The sequence below is a fragment of the Lagopus leucura genome, unplaced genomic scaffold (assembly GCF_019238085.1).
Source record: "Lagopus leucura isolate 7727_CA_CO unplaced genomic scaffold, USGS_WTPT01 Super-Scaffold_100159, whole genome shotgun sequence".
NCBI lineage: Eukaryota > Metazoa > Chordata > Aves > Galliformes > Phasianidae > Lagopus > Lagopus leucura.
In genome coordinates, this window is record NW_024962335.1 from 20,944,659 (window position 1) to 20,968,862 (window position 24,204).

Consider the following 24,204-nt stretch of genomic DNA (forward strand, 5'->3'; position numbering starts at 1 on the left):
GTTCAGGTTGGATATTAGGAACGATTTGTTCTCAGAAGGAGTGGTGAAGCACTGTAATAGGCTGCCCAGAGAAGTGGTGGAGTCACCATTCCTGAAGGCGTTCAAGAAACATGTGGATGTGGCACTGAGGGACATGGCTAGCAAGCATGGTAGTGATGGGTTGGGGTTGGACTAGATGTTATTAGAGTCTTTTCCAACTTTCCAATGGTTCTATGATTCTACAAAGTCAAAAATCAACATACTGTAGTGGTCTGAAGAGAAGCAATCTTTTGCAATTACATCAGCATCATACTCTGACACACCACTACTTCAAAAGCTGTTCAGAAGGGAAAGTTACTTGAACAGCAAACACTGGCAAGCTCAAGAAATAGGATTTCATGCTGTTTGTAGGTACAGAAACACTTCCTATTTTGGTATTATCAGACCACAGTGGTATTTTGGTAGTATCAGACCACACCTAAGCATTCTAAAAAATTCTAAAATTAAATAGCTGAGAATTTCTGATTGTGGAAGTTAAGCAAAAGTCTGTAAAAATTCACACAGCCAAGGTGATTACAATATATAAGCTAACAGACATCCAAATGAAATTGAAATTTGTAGTTCCAAATTAAAGCAAAAATCACATCAGCAGGTCAGTTCTGAAATTGCCAAAGAATGCTACAGAAAAACATTGTGTTGAATAATTTGTCCCCAAGAAGACCACAAAAAATCCAGAGGATATCACATTGGTTTTTTTATATTCTTCACAGGTAATTGCTATTGGACTTCCTTGGGTACAACAAAAAAGCATTTAGATTTGTATTTTGACTTGAAATTGATATGCTCTGTTTTGCTCTTTCCATGGGAAATATACTGCACTGATTTCAAGCCATATGCTGTAAGAGATATTCAGCTCCAGCTGTTGCTCAGCTCATTCAATATGCCATTACCAAACCATTTCCACTGGATAAGTTTAAGCACACATGGTGTTTTATTCTAAAAGAAGAATCTGCTTCTGCTCTCTTTCCCAATTTCAAGAACTCGACATTGAGGTCCCTTCCAACTGCTTCAATTCTGTGATTCTGTGACTTTCACTTTAAGTGTTCAAAACCAACCAAAGCTCAGGGAAGGCATCGGAATCTTTATGGGAATTTTAAATAGAAGTAGTGCATACAAGTATCAGTACTTCAATATTTCTATTAATTACAGAACTGCTGGGAAAAGCAAATTCTCTATCTGGCAGAGGCTGTTGTGCCAGGCAATTCCAACAATGATCAGAAATAATTTTCTTAAGCCACATCCTTTCTTCCATCTTCTCCCAAAAGCAAAATGTTTTTAGGGCTTTCAAATAATGTGTCTCACACACAGCACAGAAGTTTTTTCCAAGCAGCTGCTTACAATGCAACTTAGTAATTTTTCACCAATAGTTGTAGCTCACCTGCAAAAAAATGCTATTAAACCTTTAAGGCTATGTAATTATATACACATAATCAGCATGCAATTTAGCATTTTGCAAAACTAGCGGGATCCATCTTCTGTGCTGAATCTAGAGCAAGATCTTGAGAATTCGTCACAAAATTAATTTCAAATACATACTGACAAAATGTAGTGTATGCTGCTTATTAAGCATACTGTAAGTTAAACTCTACATCTCATGATTATGCAATGTATTTCCTATTGGATTTTTTTTCAATTCTTCAATTGATGATTGTCTTCATCAAAAGATGAAGAGAATGGGTTTGTTTTGTTATTCTGCAAGGAACATAAGAAAAAGGCTTAAACTTTGTTGTATTTCACGATACTCAGGTTTTACTTACTTTCCTGTATTACAGACTGTTCAGGGCTACCATAGTTTGTGCATGGTAACTACTCCTACCTTAAAGAATTTTTTTAATAATTTCATAAGGTAGACCAGAAACACATGGCCATATTTTGGTATCTCCAGAATCCCATATACCAAGGAAGGATAAAGATACAACAGTAAATGAGTACATTAAGGACTATATTTACATATCTTCCTTGCTGCAAATATTCTTGACTTAGTTTTCTGTTCGAAATTAAAACCCCAAACACAAATTATAATGTATTCCATTTTAGTACTAAAAGCAATAATAAGAAAGATTACTGTGTTGGAGACCAATGACAGAATGTAAGGAAACCACACTGAGCTGCAACAGGCGTGATTCAGACTGGATATCAGGAGAAACTGTTTTACTGTGAGGGTGATCAAAATACTGGAAGAGGCTCCCTGGTGAGGTGCTTGATGTCCCCTGGCTGTCAACGTTCAAGACACATTTGGATAACATCCTTAGTGGTACTGTAACATCTAGTCAGCCCCGAAGTGGTCAGGCAGTTGGACTAGATCTTTGAAGGTCCCTTGCAACTGAACTATTCTATTCTTATTTCTGTACTGCAAGGGTAGCACGAAACAAATAAATCCACTCTGTCTCAATTTTTTATTATGTGCACTGAATTCATCAGGATGCACAATTTCAGTTTGATTCCCTAATTCAGAAAGGCTTTTAGTCATGAGTAATCTCACTGGCTTCGGTAAGATAGATGTCTTAGTTTGAGCTAATGATGAAAGTCTTTTGCTGAGACAGATCCTGATGAAGAGTAGAAGAGCAGATGTTCTCCTACCCACAGTGTTTCCTTGTATTGGAGCATTTAATTATGAAAGTATCTTCCCTACCTTAACCCTGTAACAGCTTCTACAGGCACTGTTTTAGTAAATTACTAGTCAGTGAATCATCTCTTACCATTCTTGCATTCTTTTCTCAAGTTCGGGAAGTAAAAATTTACTGTGGAAGGCATTTATTGATGAAATATTAGAAAAGATTTTGTTAATCACTTCAGCTGGAAAAGAACCTCTGTTGGCTTCTTCAAGGAGTCTGGAGTAAAATACCTGCAACGCAGAAAAAGAACCCCAAACCTATTAGCCTTTTATCTTTTATCACTGGATGAAGAGCCATCCCCTCTCCTTCCCACTCCAATCATGACAAAACTAATGTTTCAGTAACATAGGCAGATAATCACAGAAATTGTTTCCTTTCTCAGAAGTTAAAAGCTACTCCTCCTGTTACACCTAGCTTCTTTTGAGCCATAAAAGTGCTGTAGACTGAGCAGACATAAGGAAAGCCAAAGTGAAGGAGTGCCATTCTAGTCTGAGTCCAATATCCTGTCTGTTTTAACAGTTAGATCTTCTCAGCTTTCCCAGCTCTCCAGTCATGTTTTCCATTCTCACTTTCTCTTCAGTGAGCATGATTTCTGATTACCATTAGCCCAATAGTCTGTAAGCTATAGCCCCTTATCCTTAAAATGTCAAGTAACTGACAGACTATACCAGACTAAACAGACTATACCATTTAAAGTGCAAAAGACTTTAATACTACCGTAGTCTCTAGAACAAAAAAAAGAAAAGCATTATTTCCCCATCAGTTGTTCTACCTGACTTGTAAATGAGTAGAGACACGTCACTCTTAACATGCACATCACATAAACCAGTGCTCATAGGGAGCTACGTCTCACACAGTCCATATCTCACTTTCACTGTCTCATTTTCATTTATATTGTAAAACACACTCACTTTGCTGCATCTCTGAGAGGACAATTAGAAAATTTGGATAAATTTCTTCAAAGACTATAAAGGCTACATACTTTTAAGCCCAGTTAGAAGCACAGTGGCCACAAACAATCCACTTCCCTCACATTATCAGTAGTTGAGCAGCTGTGCTTGCAACCATTTTTCACAACTCTGTCCAGCTAATATTTGGTAAAGTCATAGAGTAATCTATGCATGATTGAATCAAGGACAATACTTGTACATTACCTGTCAGTAAAAGTCATACATTAAATAAATAGGTACTGTTTTTTTTCCCAATCAAATCAGATTTTTTTTCCTCTCACTACTTTTAAGGACAGTTACTTTGATTCCCCAAGGAATCCAAACAATTATTCTGTCAGTTGAGGCTTCTTATTTTTTTCCTCAGCAACGTGTACAAGACTTATGCATTAGGCCTGAGAAGTTTAAACAGTGATATCAAGAAAAATACTGTGGAGTAAGGCAATGCATAGCTATAAGTACTCAGATAAAATGGATATAGGCATTCTGTGACAAGTAAATAAGAAAATACTAAGAACTACAGATGTTCGAATTTAAGAACTATCAGTTTAACTCTACAGAGCACAAGAACCTGACTCTTCTCTTGCAGGAGAAGTAATTTTTGTTCACTTTAACAGGATCTAGTCTAAATGTACAATGGGAAAACAGGGCACGTAGGGTTTAGAATGGGCATCTTCTTATGTTCCTTAGCACTGAAGAGAATTGCTATTCATGTGGCTGATTTGCTAGTGGGCAGGCAACTTCAGTACTATAAAATGACACTTCTTGCCCAACTCAAGAGAAGCCAATAAATGAGTAAGCGTAGTTTATCCATCCCTTTTATTGAATTGGTTACTGGTATGGATTTTGCACTACTGTTGCTTATGATGAACTCTACTCATGCACTCAGAAGATTTGCATTAATACAACACTCTAAAACACTTCTTAAAAAAATGCAGTGTTCTTAAATTAGAAAAAAAAAAAGGCAAATTTATGCAGCAACCACAAATGACTGACTGTAAAGGTTGGTGACACATAAAAAACATACAACCTCCTTTACATAATTTACATGTGCACGCAGCCATTTTCATGAACTAAAAGAAAGGAAAGAAAAATTCAAGAGAAACATACTTGATCTAGGAGGCCAAGGCGGCTAACATAGGCTTTTTCTGTTTGCAGAAGTTCACTGGCAATTTTGTGACGTTTCTGTTCATCTGTCTCCTAAGGGAGAAGAAGGAGAGCTCTTAAAATACTAGAGAAAACATAACAATAAAGTAGGAGGGAAAAAAAAAAAAAAGTTAAAAAGATACACAATTACCTCAGAGTCCAAAAAGCATCTGAAAACCAACTTTCACATTTAGCAAATATGAAATGTCAACCTATTTTGGAAAATACAAGCTTTCTGCCAATTTAATCAACAAAAACAAAACTCAGAGGAGGATTAAAAGAAAGAAAGAAAAAGAAAAAAAATCACTAAAACTACAGAGCAAATGCCAAAGCCTACCCCATTTATTATTTCTCAGTTTGTATAGGAATCTTTGCCAAAGCCCCAGCTCCCTACTGAACAGCTCAGCTCCATCCCAGTAACCAAGTACTATCAACCTTTCAGTGCTGGAAGAACTCATTTACAGAGCAAAATGTAACAGATGGAATTAGTCGGTGTTCTCCCTCGCCCCCGTTCTGAAAGTTATTTGAACTGACTGTTCTTTGCATAACAGAACCATTGCAAAATATCATAAAAAATGTGTTATGTTCATCAATACAATCATTGCTGATACACGGTTGACTGCAATTAGAATATTCCCTCACTAGTTTTTCACATAAGTCATTTTTGTTTCTTACGGAATTTTTCACTTTAAAGTCTTTCATTCCACAAAAAAAAAAACCTTATTTTTTATTCTTCTGCTAAATGTAAAACTTAAAGCATTTGTTCAAATTTCAATATTAAATTTAATATGTTGGAATTGAAAATTATGTGTTATTTCAAAGCAATTAAAGTGCGCCCTTCCAAAATAGTAAATAAAAGTCTCATGCTCAGAAGTGTCATATTCAACAAAATGGCTCTTCCACTGTAAGATTTTCTTTGGGATTCAGTAGCTGTGCTGAAAAGTACTGACATTTAATGACATCTGAGTCCTAAGGAAGTGCTAGTCTATGTCCAAATGGAGCTTATGGGAAAGTGGGAATTTTTTTAGACAAATTTTGGAAACCTTCCATTAAAATAAATAAAGAGAAGAGCCTGATAGAGTTATTTCTGATTTCAAACTGCCTACTGCTTTCTGCAAGATGAATATTTGCAAGTACATATAGTTGTACACACTGCCAAAAAAGTGAGCGATAAAGAACAGAGCTTTCATGTAAAGGACCAAAGTGTGTTCTTTCCCCTTTCAGTTTTTAGCAGGTCTTCCAGATATGAACACTTTACAATTCTGATCTTCAGTGTTAACATTCACACTGCTACATAGGAAGTCCCCTCCCTAAACACAGGCTTTCAATACTGACTTCAAAGCCGTTCATTAAATCTATTTCAATCAACATAGCAACCACAGCAACCTATGGAACAGCATTTTAAGTGCTGTCAGGAGACATTGCAGAGAGCTGAAGGCTTAGCTGTTACAGCCCCAGCATGCTGTTTAGCGCAGTCATTTACAAAGAATCTCACATACGGACTTGCCAGAGGCACAAATAACACAGAGGCTATTGGTTCTTCCTCAAATACATTTCAGATTTGTTTTATTTTTCAATTTTTCTTTGTTTTTTGTTTGTTTGTTTGCTAAAAGTCCCCACTTCCCTGAAGCACTGCTACAGAACTGATGTACGGTTTTCAGAATATCACTTCAACTAAATAGGAGAGGGAAAATCATGCGCAGCGCGTTGAAAAAAACAGTATTTAAAATGAGCAATTCAGAAAAAGCATTCAATCCTCACCCCTGAGCCAAGGCAAAACCCTTGCTCTTCCACTGTGCCCCAACCCCCTGCTTTTCCATTCTTTAAGTATCTCCCTTACACATCTCCCTAATTCTAGAACTTCGGTCTCCTTTCTACAGTCAGTACTTGACTCAGGAATCATCTATGTGGGAAAAAACATCCACCAAGGATATTATCTTTTAATCACAGTGGCATGCTCTTATTCCAGCATAGGAACATCTGCCCACGGGGTTAGATCGGTGCAAGAATAACATAAAATTTGATTGCTGATGGTTTGTTTTTTTCAGAGAAGTCCTCAGTTTCCTGCTATATCATCTCAATATCTGCCTACATTTTACAACTCCCAACTGTTTTCTACTTCTAGCTCCATCTTCACCCCTTCTCATACTCTCACATCCTCACCTTCCCAGTACCCTATCTAAAAGAAACTGTCTGGATTCCATGAGGTCACTCCAGCTTCCTTCCAGTTGGAAACAAGAAATTTCAGGCTATTTTGTTGACAGTGGCATCCACCTCTTTTAGAGCTTTTTTGATGGAATTGGAGCTGCTTGTCGTGAACACAAGGGGTGAAACAGGTCCAGATATATAGGTTTTAGGTCTTCCTATACTAAGGAAAGACCACCATGCAATGTGGAATGATATGCAAAACTCATGCTGTATCTCTGCCCCCGGCTTGAACACCCACACCTGCTTGGAGAGGGCACAGCCAGGGCTCAGGGCAGACAGAGAAGGAGATGAAGAACAGGATCTGCAGATCTGCACGAGGCTATTCTGAGTAGCAGAAAAGAAGTCTTGCAATATAATTTGGAAATAAATCCTGAATAATATTTTGCAACAGTAAGAACAACACAGAGCTGCTGGTTTATTACAGCGGTTCAGCAAAACAGCCTTGAAAAAGCTCACAGAGACAACTGGAGAAAAAAAGCTTAAAAGAAGAAACTTTAGAAAAAAACAGGCATGGAAAACATAAAGTTAATATTAATCTGCCATGAGCTTCAATGCTTTCCTAAAGAACAATTGTTTCAAATCTGATCTGACCTGTAGATGCTAATCTTTGAAAATTGCAGTTTTAGACAATTTTTACTTACGTATCTTTAAACTAGGTTCCCTAATGACTCAAAACAGACATTTTTTCTGGTTGAATCATTTATTAGCTAAAGTATTTCAAAATTAATAATTTGAAGCAAACCATACTTTCCATTCTGTCCAAATATTTGACAAGGTTCATGCAGGCAGAACTCCAAATCTGTATCTTTAGATAGTACATTTAAACTAAATATTTTATCTTGATTTAATTGCATACTCTTTAGCACAAAGCATTGCATCCTTAGTATTATTGTGTTACTACAGATGCTTCAGAAATTAAAACTGTAGATGCTTCATCCTTGGAAGTGTTCAAGGTTAGTTTAAATGGGGCCTTGAACATCTTGATATAGCAGTAGGGGCCCTGTTTATGGCAGGGGGTTGGAACTAGATGGTCTTTAAGGTCCATTCCAACCCAAACCATTCTATGATTCTATAAACATAATTTTTACCCAAACTGAACTCTGAAGTTAAGATGAGGTATGTAAAATGCAATTGAGGATATGAACTCTTTGATCCATGCTTATGTTTTCTCCTAACAGTGTTTTTCCACTCTCCTAATTTTGGTCAAACTACACTAATTTAAAGCAAACTTTATATAAACAAAATTCCAATACAATCATCACATATTACCCAAACCAAACAAGAACCATCTTCCCATCAAGAAAAATATACCTACCAACATAACAGTGATACAGTATGATTTACTTTTATCATAGCTCTTGACTCAAGAACACTGCAGTAATATATAAAGGAACACAGATAGAGCGAGAGATGTAAAATACAAGCAAATACAATTTAATCTACACTGTGGGATTTTGGTTTTGATTTAAATGCTAAGTTTGGTCTAAATTAACAGAGTGAGCTTTTCCTTTTTGAAAAACATTTGTGGCATTGTTACCTCCTGATCTGAAACTTCGTTCTGTAAGTATTAGGAATATAAATGTAAATGTCCAAGAGAATTTAAGACTTAATTTAGTTTCTGAAATTGAGGTAAGCACTCAATTATGCTTGACCCACTGGATGCTATCACATCTCTGCCAAGTTAACTCTATGCAACAGTTCATTACACAGGCAATTGGAGAGTTTCTTCACAGTAACAAAGAAAAACATTGAAGATCCTAGTGTCCCTAAAGAATATTTTTGAATATTAACATTGGGTGCTAAAAATACACAGCTTTGTTCATGATTTAATTCTGCTAAGGAAGAACATAAAACTGTAAAAACAGGAGTTTTCACTTCCTTTCTTCATGTAGCATTGCAACAGTTAAGCATATCTTGGGAGAAAGTTAAATTAGCATGAAAGTTTCATTGAATTTGAATCAAAATTTCACCTTGCATTTAGAAATACATGGTTTTCACCCTGAAACACCAGAGTCCCCAGCATGGCCATTAAAAGGAAACATCAGGTAATTACTTTATTAAAGATGCGCAATGGATTCTTCTCCATCTCCAGCATACGTGAAGTATCCTGCTACCAAACCTCACAACAAACACATAAGTGTTTGTGATCTTGCCTGCAATTAAGTCCAGTACCAGATTTCTCACAAGATGTTTTCCAGGATACTAATTGATTGGGATGTTCTTGTACTCTTCATCCTCCGCATTTTGGAAAAAAAAAAAAATATGACAGAAGGTGCTTCTGCTGGAAGGCAGAAAAGTTAAGTTTTAATTGTCTTCTTCCTTGTGGTATTTGTGGTTAGTGACTTTCAGACTATCTAATCGAGTAAATAAGAGAAATAAAATCTAGTTGCTTAAACTTTTCCAGAACATGTAAGAATCTGACTTCAGTGACAAGGAGGTGGGGTGGAAAACTTATGAGTAACGTTACTTCAAAATAAATTTTCTCTTTTAGGTCCAAAAAACACTTTCTGCTCAGGTTTTGCATCGGTTTAATTTACGCTTTCCAGCAGTGGGCTAACAGAAACACAGACTTCCCTGATTTGGAAAGGACCCAAAAGGGTCATCAAATCCAACTTCTGGTTCCATACAGCACCACCCAAAACCCAAAACCTGTGTCTGAGAGTGGTGTCCCAGTGCCCCTCAAACTGCTGCACTCAGGGCCATGCCCGCTGCCCTGGGCAGCCAGTTCCATGCCCACCGCCTTGCAGTGCAGACCCTGTCCCTAATCCCCAGCTGCCCTCCCCTGACACAGCTCCATGCCATTCCCTTGGGCCCTGTCTACTCCTATTGCTTTTACTCATTTGTACCTATGCCTGCTTAATGGAAAAGGATGCTGAGAGTGCTGTTACTGAGTGCAACACAATTTCAACATTAATGCATACGAGTTTTAAGATCCTTTACTGACTATGGGAGTGCTTAGCAGAATCTACAAACTGCCCACTTGCAGTAACAGCTTAAGGCTCTGTCAGGCCTCTCCTGTTCCTCACCATCCTTCCTCTTACTACAGATGGCACGGCAACAGCTACTTTGATGGAGATGATTTCAATCTATAGATTGCACTACCCTAATCTAAATCAGTGTTTTATTTTGTAAAGTATAGCTTTTAGATCAATCTACGGTAGATGTGATTCTTAATGTTACTAAAGGAGATGCTATACCACAAGCTCACTGGCATCTGTTGGGATGAATCTGATGGGATTCATCCACGGGTGCTGAAGGAGCTGGCAGAGGTGATTGCTGAACCGCTTTCGGTCATCTTTGAGAAGTCTTGGAAGACGGGGAAGGTGCCTGAAGACTGGAAGATAGCCAATGTCACCCCGGTCTTCAAAAAAGGCAAGAAGGAAGACCCAGGCAATTATAGGCCAGTCAGCCTCACCTCTGTCCCTGGAAAGGTGATGGAACAGCTTGTACTGGATGTCATCTCCAGACAACTGGAAGAAGAGGAGGTTATCAGGAGTAGTCAGCACGGGTTCACAAGGGGGAGGTCGTGCTTGACCAACCTGGTAGCCTTCTATGATGTTGTCTCTGGCTGGGTGGATAGGGGGAGAGCAGTGGATGTAGTCTACCTTGATTTCAGCAAGGCATTTGATACTGTCCCCCATGACGTCCTTATAACAAAGCTGAGAAAGTGTGGGATAGATGAGTGGACAGTGAGGTGGGTTGAGAACTGGCTGACTGGCAGAGCACAGAGGGTCGTTGTTGTTGGTGCAGAGTCCGGTTGGAGGCCTGTAACCAGCGGTGTTCCTCAGGGGTCTGTGCTGGGTCCGGTCTTGTTCAACATCTTCATCAATGACCTTGATGAGGGGATAATGGCCACCCTCAGCAAGTTTGCCGATGATACAAAGTTGGGAGAATTGGCTGACACGCCTGAAGGCTGTGTTGCCATTCAGCAAGACCTGGATAGGCTGGAGAGCTGGGCAGAAAAAAACCGGATGAGGTTTAACAAAAGCAAGTGTAGAGTCTTGCATCTGGGGAGGAATAATTCCATGCACCAGTACAGGTTGGGGGATGAGCTGCTGGAGAGGAGCTCTGCGGAAAGGGACCTGGGTGTCCTGGTGGATGACAGGTTGGCCATGAGCCAGCAGTGTGCCCTTGTGGCCAAAAAGGCCAATGGCTTACTGGGGTGCATCAAAAAGAGCGTGGCCAGCAGGTCAAAGGAGGTGATCCTCCCCCTCTACTCTGCCCTGGTAAGACCTCATCTGGAGTACTGCGTCCAGTTCTGGGCTCCCCAGTACAAAAAAGACAGGGATCTCTTGGAAAGAGTCCAGCGGAGGGCCACGAAGATGGTGAAGGGCCTGGAGCATCTCCCCTATGAGGAAAGGCTGAGTGAACTGGGTCTGTTCAGCCTTGAGAAAAGAAGACTGAGAGGGGACCTGATCCAGGTCTATAAATATCTAAGGTGTGGGGGGCAGAATGGCGAGGCCGGACTCTTTTCAGTGGTGAGTGGAGACAGGACAAGGGGAAATGGCCAGAAACTGGAGCATAGGAAGTTCCGCACAAACATGCGCAAGAACTTCTTTACAGTGAGGTGACGGAGCACTGGAACAGGCTGCCCAGGGAGGTGGTGGAGTCTCCTTCTCTGGAGATGTTCAAGACCTGCCTGGATGCCTACCTGTGCGACCTGCTGTAGGGAACCTGCTTTGGCAGGGGGGTTGAACTCGATGATCTCTGGAGGTCCCTTCCAACCCCTACAATTCTGTGATTCTGTGTGATTCTGTGATCTCAGAAACTGTTGCTGTCATCCAATTCAGTTTTTACAGATTCAGTTCTCCACTGCACTGCACTCCAATGTCTGTCTCCAATGTTAACTTGCATGGACTTATTCTATTTCATTTTTCATCCTTCTAGCACCAGCAACAAGTACATCTAGTAAGACTGCAACACACCTCTCACTTTGGATCTTGGTCAGTACAAGCCAGATAACATATATTAGCCACTCAGCAGGCCAAAGGCATTTTAATGAGATTGCTCCCAGCCACATTTTCTCAAAGCACTGGCCCAGTTCCTTCCTGGATTTGACGATACAACTGCTTCCCATTTCTGCCTTTTCCTGAAGAATGCTGCCAGCACCTTACTGTGTAACTTGGATGCAAGCTTAGCATTGTCAGTGTAGTAGTCAGCACTTTTATTGGCGCAGAGGGGAAGCACACATTACTGAACAGAAGACAGAAACATAATGAGAGGTATGGCAGGCTAAAGGCACGCTGGATCACCACTGGAATTACATTTAGATAGAAAACAGTGTTTATACATTAATGCCAAAAACAAATCCTCAAAACAAATCAACAAAACAATTACACACATACTAGCACTTTCTTGGCATGACCCATTATATTTTATCTTGTAATACATGAGATCCGTCTTTCCTAGTTAATGAAATTAACATCCATGTGTACATACAGGATCTCTAGTTAATCATACACAAGGGCTTGGAGAGATGGTGCTGTTTTGTGACTGAAAACACCAGTGTAGCTGTGTAAGAAAAAGATCATGAAGCAGAATCTTCTGGAAACTATGCTAAGGTATATAGAAAGCTGTGGGGTGATTGGTGACAGCCAGCAGAGCTTCACTAGGGGCAAATCGTGTTTGACAAATGTGGAGGCTTTCTACAATAGACTTACAGCACTGATGTGCAAAAATAAGACCAAGCAATGTCATATACCCAGACTTGTGCGAAGCATTTGACACAGTCATGCACAATATTCTTATCTATAAAACAGAGAGGCACTGAGTTGACAGATGGACCAACCTGTGGGCAAGGAATTGGCTGGATGTTCACATCCAAAGAGTCATAGGCAATGGCTTGATGCTCAGGTGGAGACCAATGATAGGTGATTTCCCTCGGGAGTCTACATTGGGACTGGTATTATTACCAAACATCTTTGTCAGTGACATGGACAGTGAGACTGAATGCAGTAAGCAAGTTTACAGATGACACTAAGCTGAGTGGTGCAACTGACACAATGGAGGGAAGGGATGCCATCCAGACATAGCTGGACATGCTTGAGAGGGAGACCCATGCAAACCTCATGAAGTTCAACAAGGCCAAGTGCAAGGTTAAGCACTTGGGTTGGGGAAATCCCAAACATGAATACAGACTGGACAATTAGTAGACTGATAGCAGCCATGAAAAGGACTTTGGTGTAGTGATAGATGAAAAAATGAGTAAGAGCCAGCAACGTGCACTGATAGACCAGAAAGCCAATCATGTTCTGGGTTGCATCAAAAGAACTGTGACCAGCAAGTCAAAGGATGTGATTCTATTCCTCTACTCTGCTATCATGAGACTCCACCAGAAGTCTGTATAAACTGTATAGACCACTGTATAGAGGTCTGGGGCCTCAAGCATAAGACAGTCATGGATCTGTTGGAGGAAGTCTACAGGAGGGCCACAAAGGTGATCTGTAGCATCTCTCTGGTGAAGAAAGGCTGAGAGCTGGATTTATTTAGCCTGGAGAAGGCCCCAGAGAGACCTTGTGGGTGGCATTCCAGTACTTAAAAAGGACTTAAGGGAAAGATGGGGAGGGATTCTTTATCAGGAAGTGTATCAATAGCACAAAGTGAAATCTTTTTAAACTAAGAGGGCAGGTTTAAATTAGATATTAGGAAGAAATTCTTTGCCATGAAGCACTAGAATAGATTGCCTAGAGAGGTTATGGATGCCCCATCCCTGGAAATGCTAAAGGCCGGTTGGATGGGACTTTGAACAACTCGATCTAATGGAAGGTATTTCTGCCCATGGCTGAGTGATTGGAACTATATGGTCATTAAAAATCCCTTCTAAAGCAAACCATTTTATGATTCTGTGGAGATACAGAAACACTATCAGAATCTATGAAATCCTCTATTTCCAGCTCCAGAATCACTTTGAAGTTTTGTTGTTAGCTGATGCAAGTGTATACCTGCCAACTGGGGAACAGTTTTAGCAGTGCTCAGCAACACACAGAATGACTTCTGACCAGCCGCTCAGCCCTTTGGCTGTGTGGTGAAGAGGAGGGCATGGAGAGTGCTCGCCCAACCCCCTGCAGTGACTCACATAGCAAAGATGGACTGAAACTATTGATGATGCCAGTGGGCCATGAATACTTCAGGATTCAGGAAGGCAAACTGCATAATCAAACTTTTAGAAAGGGAAATACGCATGATTTTCTCAGCAATTAATTTTTCCAAGACAGATTTTCTTCCACCTACTTATTTCCCTTAATTATTTAAAACTTTCCTTATAAGGAGGCTCAAATTCATCATGTTACAGCTCTTGATAACAAGGCACATATTTCATATTTTCTGAACTATCTAATAGCTAGCATATTACCACTGCCTTTCCATCTTTGACTTGACAACTACATCCAAGATAAAGATCCACACAGCAGTTCTGCCCGAAGTGCTGTTGCTGTACTTTACTACATATGAAATTCTGTTTTACATACACTACTACATCTTCCTCGCAGTTTAGCATTTTCCTTGTTTTGTTTTTTCCTTAAATTCATGATGAACACATTTGAAACATCAATATATTTTTGGTGGCATTGCCTAAACCAAGAAAATTGCACCACACCACAATTTTCTTTTTACTAGCTTACTTCAGAAGCACATCACTGAATTGCCACTGGATAGTCAGGCTTTCAGATCTCTTTTTGTAGTTTCAGACAAATTTGTTGCTTTCTTTTAAATAACCACTATTTAATAAAGGTAATAAATTTTAAGTTTTAGAGGAAAAATCATCAGAAGATTTTCAGCTTTCTGATTTGCTCCACAAAGCTTACCTTTGTAAATAGAAATCTGGAAAATATACACAGAGTAGCAATATTGCAAGAAAAACAACTTCTCTCTTTACCTTTGTTTCTGCAGGTTGGTCTTGTTTGATCATTTCCTCATTCGGTTCTTCCTCCACATTAGTATTAATTTCATTGTCAGATGGGAGCAGTGTATCACTGCTTGGAGTCCTGTAGCAGCTGTTAAGTACTGATCCTTCATAGGAAGTTGTAGTTTCCAGAGAATCTCTGGATGTGCTTATTCTTTCTCCATTTATCAAGCTGCTGTTGATGGAATTATCTGGAACCAGGATGGACACAGTAGAATCTCTGCCAAGTATCCTTCTGTCCTCACATTCCTGGTCTTGTGCTACTACTCCATTGGCCGTGTGTGTCTGTGCAACCTGAGTTTTGTCGGTATTACTGTTTCCCTGTTTTAGCAGTGGGTGTTGGGAGGGGAGTTTTGGCTGAGGTGGTGGCGTTGACCCATATCTTCCGTGAGATTTAGAGACATTGAGAGCAGAGGAATCTTTCTTCAAGTCAATAGGACTGAATGGGCTAAAAATACCAAACAAGCAAAACACAGGAAAAAAAAGTTAAACAGTGTTACAGAAAACCCCTGTTATGGGGAGGAGGACAGCTAGACCATATAAACAGTTCCTCCAAACTATTTCTTCCAGCATTAATACCAGGAAGTTCATTCCATCAATACTCAAACTTTTCTATTAAAATACAAAAATGTATCTCCTCCCAGAAAAGCTGCAGTGGTATCCGTATTGATTCACTCCATCCTCATCTCTCCTGTATCTCAGTTTTTAAAATGAAAGGCAGTATCATTGACTACATGCAGGAGATGAGGAACACAACCTGCCCCAACTATCCCAGAAGACTAGTAGCAGAAATGGGGAAAGCATTTTTGTCTGCCAGATTCTAGTCCAATGCCTAAACAGGGAGCCTGTTTCCTAACTGCCTGCTAAGAATGCATGAAAAACATCAGAGAACACTTAGCATCCCTTCCCTTAAATCAGCATATTAAAGGCAGAGCTTCTGGTTACTATCCCATTTCTTTCCCCAGTTTTCCTTATATTTCCTTCAAGATGCATCTCTTCTGAAGGCTTTTCCCCTGCATATTTTATGTCAGCTTTGAACATATGTTATCCCTCATTTGTACCTTTCACTGTCTCTTTCTGTCAGATTTTTGAGAGTTTGAATTTTAAGATAATATACATGTTAGCCCACTCTGTAGAAATGTTTGGCTCTATTACAGCAAATAGAAAAAAATTCACTGAAACCACAATAAAACTTGAGCATTTGGATTTTAAGTACATTTATCAAACCATATTCAACCTGAAAAATAGAAACATGACTGTGCTCTAACACAGTTCTTAGTATGGACTATTAATCTACAAAGAAGTTGATGATTAGTTATAAACTGTATATTTACTCCTTATTTATAGGATGGTTTACACAAACACTGCAAGCATATTCTGAACTTTTATACATTTAAGACAAAAAATATATACTCATATAACAAAGGAAGTAAATAATTTCTTACTTAATTGTGTAAAAACTGTACCATTAGAAATCAACTCTCAGAACACTGAGAAACTTAACTATGAAATTCATTCACGTTTTTCCACTGCATGCATATGGCACAGTGGTTTAATTACCTGGTTGTTTTTGTTTTTTTTCTTGTGGACTATACAGACTAATGAAAACATCATAATTGGCAGTCAGAGTTTGCACTTCATGAACACACTACTTAGACATTTGAAAAGCAATAATTACAAGTGAAGTTCACCTTCATGGAAAACTCAGTCTGCGAGGTAAGGTTATTTTAAAAATGTGCACCCAGGCACAGCAGGACACTAGGCATGCTACTTAGGAAAGTTTCTCAACAGCAGAGAGCAGAGTTTTGAAGAGAATTTATCAGTAGACAGATATTCTTTGGTGTACTTAATGAATAACATTAGCCAAAATAGCCATTCAGCTTCTCCCACACCTAACTCCCCGCAAAAAGCCCTTATGCTCTACAAGAAAGAAAGTTTTTGCAGCTTTCTTGTTGAGTTTATTTGCATACTATTTTAAGAGGGCCAGTCCAATCCAGCAGGTTTGGATAATAGGAAGAAATGTAGGGCTTAGTGGCATGAGGGCACAATGGACTTGTGGAACACTCTTTCAGAAAAACAAAATCACAGAAGGCAGTGTTTCTATGGACAGGGAGATTCCAAGCAGCAGCTCACATCCTTCAGGACAGGACATCTTGATGTCTTTATATTGGTCTTTATTTGTCAAAGGCAGAATTTTAGGGAAATTCTTTTTTATGCTTCTTATTCTCCACCTCCACAAATGCAATCAAAAGCTAACTGCTCAGTCTTAAAGCTCATAACCAACCAAACAAAAAAACTAAAAGCACACAGTATCGTATCTTATTTGAGAACTTTTCGTTAGTTAACAACTACTAGAAAGAGGGATCAAAGAAGTAAGAATGTTTTTCTAGGGTCACTACAGCATTAAAAAGACTTGGACAATGTTTTGGAGGAAGAACAAGAAACACTGCTAACAAGACTAGGGACTCAAACTAGTTTAATTCACAGGACCTTCAGTGCTGCCTTACAGGTTTTTTTTTCCCCACTTTTCTGTAGTTGCCATGACAGCAAATGAAATTAAGCCTGTGCAAAATGATGGAAGTTTCTTGTAGATGAAGCTCTGAAATTATTTCTGTTCCATTAAACAAACCTATTTATGCAGCACTCAGCTGTCTCTGCATAAAAAATTAAGTTTCCTCCATCTCAAGGAGGAATTCTTTCAGTGAAAATCTTAACTCTCAACAGTTTTGTTAGGACCTGCTCTGTTGTACATCACACATTCAGCCCTGTATGAGCCTCAAAACATCGGTATCCCGAAGAAACAGAATGAAGCAATGTCCAATACTTGTAAAACTCCAGTGCCACTGGACTGTTTCCTGAACTGTTTCTCTGTCATGGGATTTCTGGAACGTCACTCTCTTTATACAGAACAGATGTATTCAGAACTTCTGTTTCAGAGCTTATAATCCTTGTCATATGCATCCAATTAAAAGGCACACAAGAAGTACTACTTTGTGAACTAACTGTATCTCGTGTTTCTCCAAGTCTTTCTTGTAAAATGTAGTATAAAAAGTAAGGAAGATTCATACATTTGACTAAGATCACCAAGTACTACAATGCAAACAGTTTCATGGATACATGCCACATCAGTACATCTAACTTGCTTCACATGAATAATCTGAAGACTTTAGGTCAGTATAAAAGGCAAGTCAGGACTTTCCTTTTTATAGGTAAATAGAGAAATGTGGGTGTTTTTTTTTTGTTTTTTTTTTTTTTTGTTTTTTTCCTGCAAGAACAAAAGAATTTAGGATTCACTCAAAAGTTTCATTCCAAAATCAAATTGCTGATGTTTTCCAGGATGTTTTAAAAATGCTGCAAGTAGCGTGTGTTTTGGGGTTGGTTTTTGTTTTTCTGTTATTTGCTTGCTTAAAAGCAAAATTCAGATTGGCGCCTCATTAAAATGAACAGGCCTGTGCAGACCAAATACACAACTGCATCGTTTCAAAACATGCTGTTTTGTCGTCAGCTCCTCTGGCAGAGACAGGTTTGAGCACTACCACAATATCCTTCTTCCTACAGAACCACGAAACAATTAAAATTACATCACATACCTGCATCCCTCAAAACGGTGGATGAGATCTGACACTTTACTGGACTTTTCTTTTGTGACACTAGAAACAGGAGTAGGTGTATCTTCCTCCATTCTTGGCTTCGAACTTGATAAAGCTTTATGCCTAGAGGTTTGGTATGTAACAGGTGATAGCTTCTGCAGATGAAGTGGCTTTGGAGGCACTGCAAACAGTAAGAGTGATCAGCCAGTTGGCAATTGTTTCTTTAAACTGTCAGAAAACATGAGATCTTTAGCGTAAGAAGTTATCACAGTAACTATTTATTTGATGTACCTAGCTTTAAATTGCTTTATGAATTCAGGAACTTCATGTAAGCTTTTATGTGCTGTGTTGTATCAAGCATCTTCTTATATTATTAAATTATATAAAAGCCAAACCACATGCTACTGAAGCTAAAGTATTAGGATCACTCTCCCTTCCATTTTCTTTTTCTTTTTCCCCTTTGGTGTTCTGTAGTAAACTCATATGTGGCCTCCACAAATGCAGATTTTATCCTAAAAAAGCACTGAGCATAAGATCCAACCATGTTGTGGAAGTCACGAATCTTTCCTCAGGAGAGACTTAAACTGCTGCTCCACTCTGGTTCCCTCATTATCTTCTCCCTCACTACTTCAAAAATGATTGTCAGTGGAAAAGAAAGATTTGCCTTCAGCTTCAATCTTTGTCTGTGTATACTGCTGAAAATCTGAGTCCCCCAAAATATTTTTTTCTTTCTTCTTTTCAGGTATCTTGACTATAAACTCTTGTTACATTGTTAACAATCAGCCCTTGTTTAACAGGGTAATGACTAGAAGACAATTCTGTGATTCTGTGACTAGAAGACAAGTCATTGCCTGTGGCAGTAACAGCTCCTTGAGCTCCACAGGCAGCACAGAGGTGCGTTGCAGAGCTTGCAACTTCCCCCCAGCAGGTATGATCTCACATGGCAGCAGAATTAGCACTGATAAAGGATGCTCAACAGATGGATGTGAAAAGGCCATATCTGTCGTATCACTGACCCAAGATAAGCTTCCTGACCTAGCCTGTAATACCTATGCACCATAGGAGTTAGGTTAAACCCTGCCAACCAAAATTTGAAAGTGGTAATAAAAAAGGTTATTGCAAATATACTATCACAGATTATGACATGGACGTATGATGTTGATGGAATGCTTGATTTAGGATGACTTTTCATCCATATCTTAGATTAAATTTATAGGAAGCAATATTTGTCAGTGCTTCCAATAACCAAATTGTACTTAGAGACTGCAGTGATAGCTGCATTCTGAAAAGTATCATGAGAGGCACAATGAAGAAATTAATGTAACACATTTCAACTGTATTAACTACAAATGAGAGAGAAGAAAGGTGTTCAAGGCCAGGTTGGATGGGGCCCTGAGCTGCCTGGTCTAATATTAAATGTGGAAGTTGGTGGCCCTGCCTGTGGCAGGGGGGGTTGGAGATTCATGATCCTTGAGATCCCTTCCAAACTGGGCCATTCTGTGATGCTGTGAAAGGAAAACATTATAGTTCAAATGCTTTAATGTAAGCGCGTGTATCTTTGTTTCTTTCCAACTTTCTTTGTATTTGTTAACACAATGAAAAAGGAAGTCTGGAAAAGGATGCAGTGCAGAAACAAAACTGAAAGTGTTGTTATTTTCAAATAGTTACAAAGCAATACCGAAACAAGCAGAACATAAAATTGTCTAAGTGCTGCAGTATGCCAACAGAAGCCTTTCTGATGGAGCTGTGTGCATTTGTTCAGCTGCAGCTGCAATATTGTGGAGCAGTTTCTCCTACACTCTGTCTTCCTAGGGAGCCCTGAGAACTCCTGGCAGAATTAGGGCAACGAGCATCACCGAGCTGTCAAAGTGCTGAATAGGTTACTGCACTGACAAAGGCAGCGGGACAGCTGAAAAACGCGAGACAAGCGGCCTGGGAAAAGCAGGCCACGTAACTGAGTGTAGGCATTGCCATTCCCTCAGGGTGGGAGACAGATGGGAAACAGGACATCGGGTGGATTTACTGATCAGCAGTGGACTGGCTTCTGGCTCTTGCAATACACTGGGCAGGGCCTGTGGTTCTGTGTGTTCTTACTTGATGGACTCTTATATCAGTTCTTTCGTACATCTCACAAGAATTCATATCCACACAAGGATCTATTAAAACTACTAAACTTGAGGGAGTTCACATCTACTAATTAAGGAGAAAGAATTAGTTCAAAGCTATTTTTGCACCGAATCCACTGGGACAAAAATTAAATTCTAAGACATTCCATAGAAGGGCTGCACACTTTTGTATCCATTACTAATAAAAAAAAGGAAAGAAAAGAACCACCAAAGTAATAGCAATTCAGTACTGCAAGCACAAGGAACCTCCAGTCAAACTGGATTACACCAGTATATTGAAAATTCCTTTGAGATCTTCAGAAGAGAACCACAAACCAAACAGCCATATCAAATCCTGAGTTTAAGTTATATTCTTTTTGTTTTTCTATTACCATCTATCAGGCAGGATTTCCCCCTAATCAGCTGCTGCTATAGCTGCTGTTGGTTTTAGAAATAGAGCAGTGGGAAAAAGACAGTCACAAGATCAAGGAAAAGAAAAGCATCAGTAGTATAAAAAGCCCTTGTAACCCTTCTGTAAGGTCAACATTGTTAACAGGGATTATGGAAAACAAATTGCATTAATACTTCCCTCAATGTACTTCTGAAGTGCTTTGTTTTAATCAGATTATTTTTCAGTGTGCACACGGCAAGGATCTTAAAGAAAAAAAATGAGAGAAGACTGGAGCATTGTAATACACTGTATAATACAGAGCTCTGTTCAAGTCTATAAATACTCTTGTCTCTCTGCTGTAGAATTTTGAGCTTATTAGGAAGTCTGAACAGCATATTCTGCCTAGAGAAAACCCTTCAGTATATTCAGGTAGCTACTACTGTAACATGCTAGCCAAAATGTGCAATTAAGGTTTAAGTTGTAGTCCCTAACATGCATTCAACTCTGTACACGCATAAGGAAATGGAAGGTAATTTTAGACACACCTAAATGTTGCACCAAATAGGTGCAACAGCTTCAGCCGGTGTCAAGGTATGTTATCAAAAGCCATTTATCACTTCTCTTGGAAAACACCTATTCATTACCCCTCTATGCATTTAAACTATGATGGTTAAAATGCTGTTAAATTTTAATTTAGTGAAAATACAAAGCCAAAAGTTTCTGTGATAAGTAATTGCAGCTATTCTGTCTCAATCATCCTGCATTGTCTTTTTCATGCTCTGTCACTTACATGTGGACCAAATAAGTGCAACTGGACAGACGCCAAAGACTGACACCAGCAAGAAAAGTACAAAGTAACCAGTAACCTAGGCTCAGCAGAAGATGGTAAAAAAGACAGCTCTTATTTAGGATATGCATTTCCACTTTTTTATGTAACAAATATCTTTCAATTACATAGTAAGAAATAAGGTCAATTATAATCAAGCGTGCTTTCTTCTCTCATTTATCCTCTTTCTGTAAATAATATTTGAGATCGAGCATTTTTGTTGCTAAGAGAGATATTGCTACAGGTTTCTTAAATCACTGTATATTTTGAGAAATCTAGCCAGAAACAGCTCTCAGATTCAATTCAGTTCACCTTTAACTGTAGAAGTTTCATTTGCGAGAGAAATAGTCTACACTGCAGACCTGTGAGAGGTTTTCAGCTTTTATGGGCCCAGGACACTGAATACCTCAAAAAACATGGATAAATTTATAATTATTTGAGAAAGGAGGGCAGGACTGATGCTCCTGAGTAGATGTACTACAGCAGTTGGTTTCAGTTAACTAAGTGCTGGAGATATGTCTATGCCATTTCATAATAGAACAGAGCAGGCCATCTTCTGAAGTGGCACATCATCTCCAGCACTAACAAACATGTCTCTGGCATCAGTAAGAGATTCACAAGTACTCTTCAGTGCTCATTAAAAAAATCTAAACTGATGCAGTTGCAGTCTTCAACTGACAAGTCACTTCTCTGCTTTAAGGAAGCGTTAACATTTCAACATATTTTCCACCCCACAATAAAACTGGCAGCTACAGACAGTACTTTTAGTGCCTAATACTTAGTAATTGGACATCATATAAAACCCATACAAGAGGTTCTAAACATAGGAAATAGAAGAATATAGGAAAAACAATTACTTTGTTCACGTCACTCCACATGCAGCCTGCTATAGTTAGGTTCTGATCATTGCCCAAGTATTTGTAAGTGCAAATTTCATTTTATTTTTTTTTTTAGCAGTTTGTTTCATTTCTCACACATCACATTTGCCTCAGAAGACATTAGCATATTTTGCTCTTTCCACTGACTACCTCCAGTCTGGATCAGTCCTTTTATCAGGCAACACACCATAGGGAAGCGATGGCAAAGCACCTTATGTCACAGCTGCTACAGACTGCACTTCTCTGCAGACACAGTTTCCTTGCTAAACTTCATCACCAATTGTTATTCATTCTCTGTCTTTGCTCCAAATTTGCAGACTTTCACAAAACAACCAACACTCAAAGAATTTCAACACGTGAATTGCTAAATTGTTGATGGAAGGAATTATTAAGGAACAAAAATTGCTCTTTCATTGTCAGCGTATCACACAGCTAGTTTGTTTTCTCCTCTAAATGCCAGGAAAAAAAAAAAAAATAAAATAAAGAATTTCATATTGGATTCTCTGCAGAAATGTATTCACTTGCTCTAACTGCCACAAGTGATCTGTTTTCAAACTACTTCTCAGTAACCAAGTAGAGGCCAAAACAAGGTCAGAGTCTGCAGTTCACTTCAAGTGCAAGATTTTGGAAATTCTTCCTCTATGTAGAAGTCAACCTTATTAAAAATGCCCATACTTTGCTTATAATGCAAAGTGGTCTTTATTTCTCTCATTTTGATTGTATACAATGTTTTGAAAACCATTTTGCAGTTCATCTACAATCAAACATATGGGCATTGCAATTCAGGTCTGTAATCTTATTTCCTTGTATTACAAAATGATATTTAGTATTTGCATGAATAGAACAACAATTTGGAAAATCATTTCTTGCTAATATAAAACTGAAATTGCTGTGCAATTGTACCTAAATAATTGTTAAAAAAAAAAAGAAGAAAAAAAAACACCTTTGATTTTTTTTTGTTCTCCGAAAAGCTGGTTTCATTTGGTCTGTTTTGCTTTGCTTCAATTAAACAAAATGCTAATAAATACTCTATAGTAACTGTTTTCTTGCTATCTTTATTACCAACAGGTTTGCTCTGGAGAAGAACCATTGAAAAAGTAGCATTTTTGTTCAGCCATTCAATCTGTATATTCAAAGTGTTCACAAAATACTATCTATAACTTTGATATGCTGCACGCCCTTAGTAGGGACAACCAAGGAAAGGCACAGACCCAGGAACAGGGCACGCACAAACTAATTATTATTGTATAAAATCTCAGCAGCTGCATTTCTTAGTCTACTGCATGATTTCTACCTACATTGCTTTTTGATGAACAAAATAGTCATGGCTACAGAACAGCAACAAAAGCAGCATAAAGACTTGAATGAATGAATATGGTCCAATATTTTCCAGCTTCTAATTTATCTAACAGCTAAAACTTACAGTAAGTGGACTGGTTTTAGTTTTGAAAAGTTTAAGTCTTTTCATTCATTGCCCAATTTTCTTTTAAAATATTTTTATTGGGAAAAGCATGTGCTCCTTTACTAACTTATGTTTAGGTAACTGCTTTTAAGAGCCC

At 38.7% G+C, this 24,204-nt stretch overlaps 1 protein-coding gene across 6 annotated transcripts in view; it reads right to left on the minus strand.

The window, feature by feature from the left end:
* FGD4 (FYVE, RhoGEF and PH domain containing 4) overlaps positions 1–24,204 on the minus strand; it is a 110,961-nt gene that overhangs the window by 13,599 nt on the left and 73,158 nt on the right. For all 6 annotated transcript variants that reach the window (XM_042890212.1, XM_042890215.1, XM_042890213.1 and 3 more), the window contains exons 3-6: positions 18,446–18,626; positions 14,829–15,303; positions 4,712–4,801; positions 2,739–2,884 (exon numbers count right to left, since the gene is read on the minus strand). In XM_042890212.1, coding sequence (XP_042746146.1) covers positions 2,739–2,884; positions 4,712–4,801; positions 14,829–15,303; positions 18,446–18,537 — 803 coding nt within the window. In that variant the 5' untranslated portion in view covers positions 18,538–18,626. The remainder of the gene's footprint in view (positions 1–2,738; positions 2,885–4,711; positions 4,802–14,828; positions 15,304–18,445; positions 18,627–24,204) is intronic.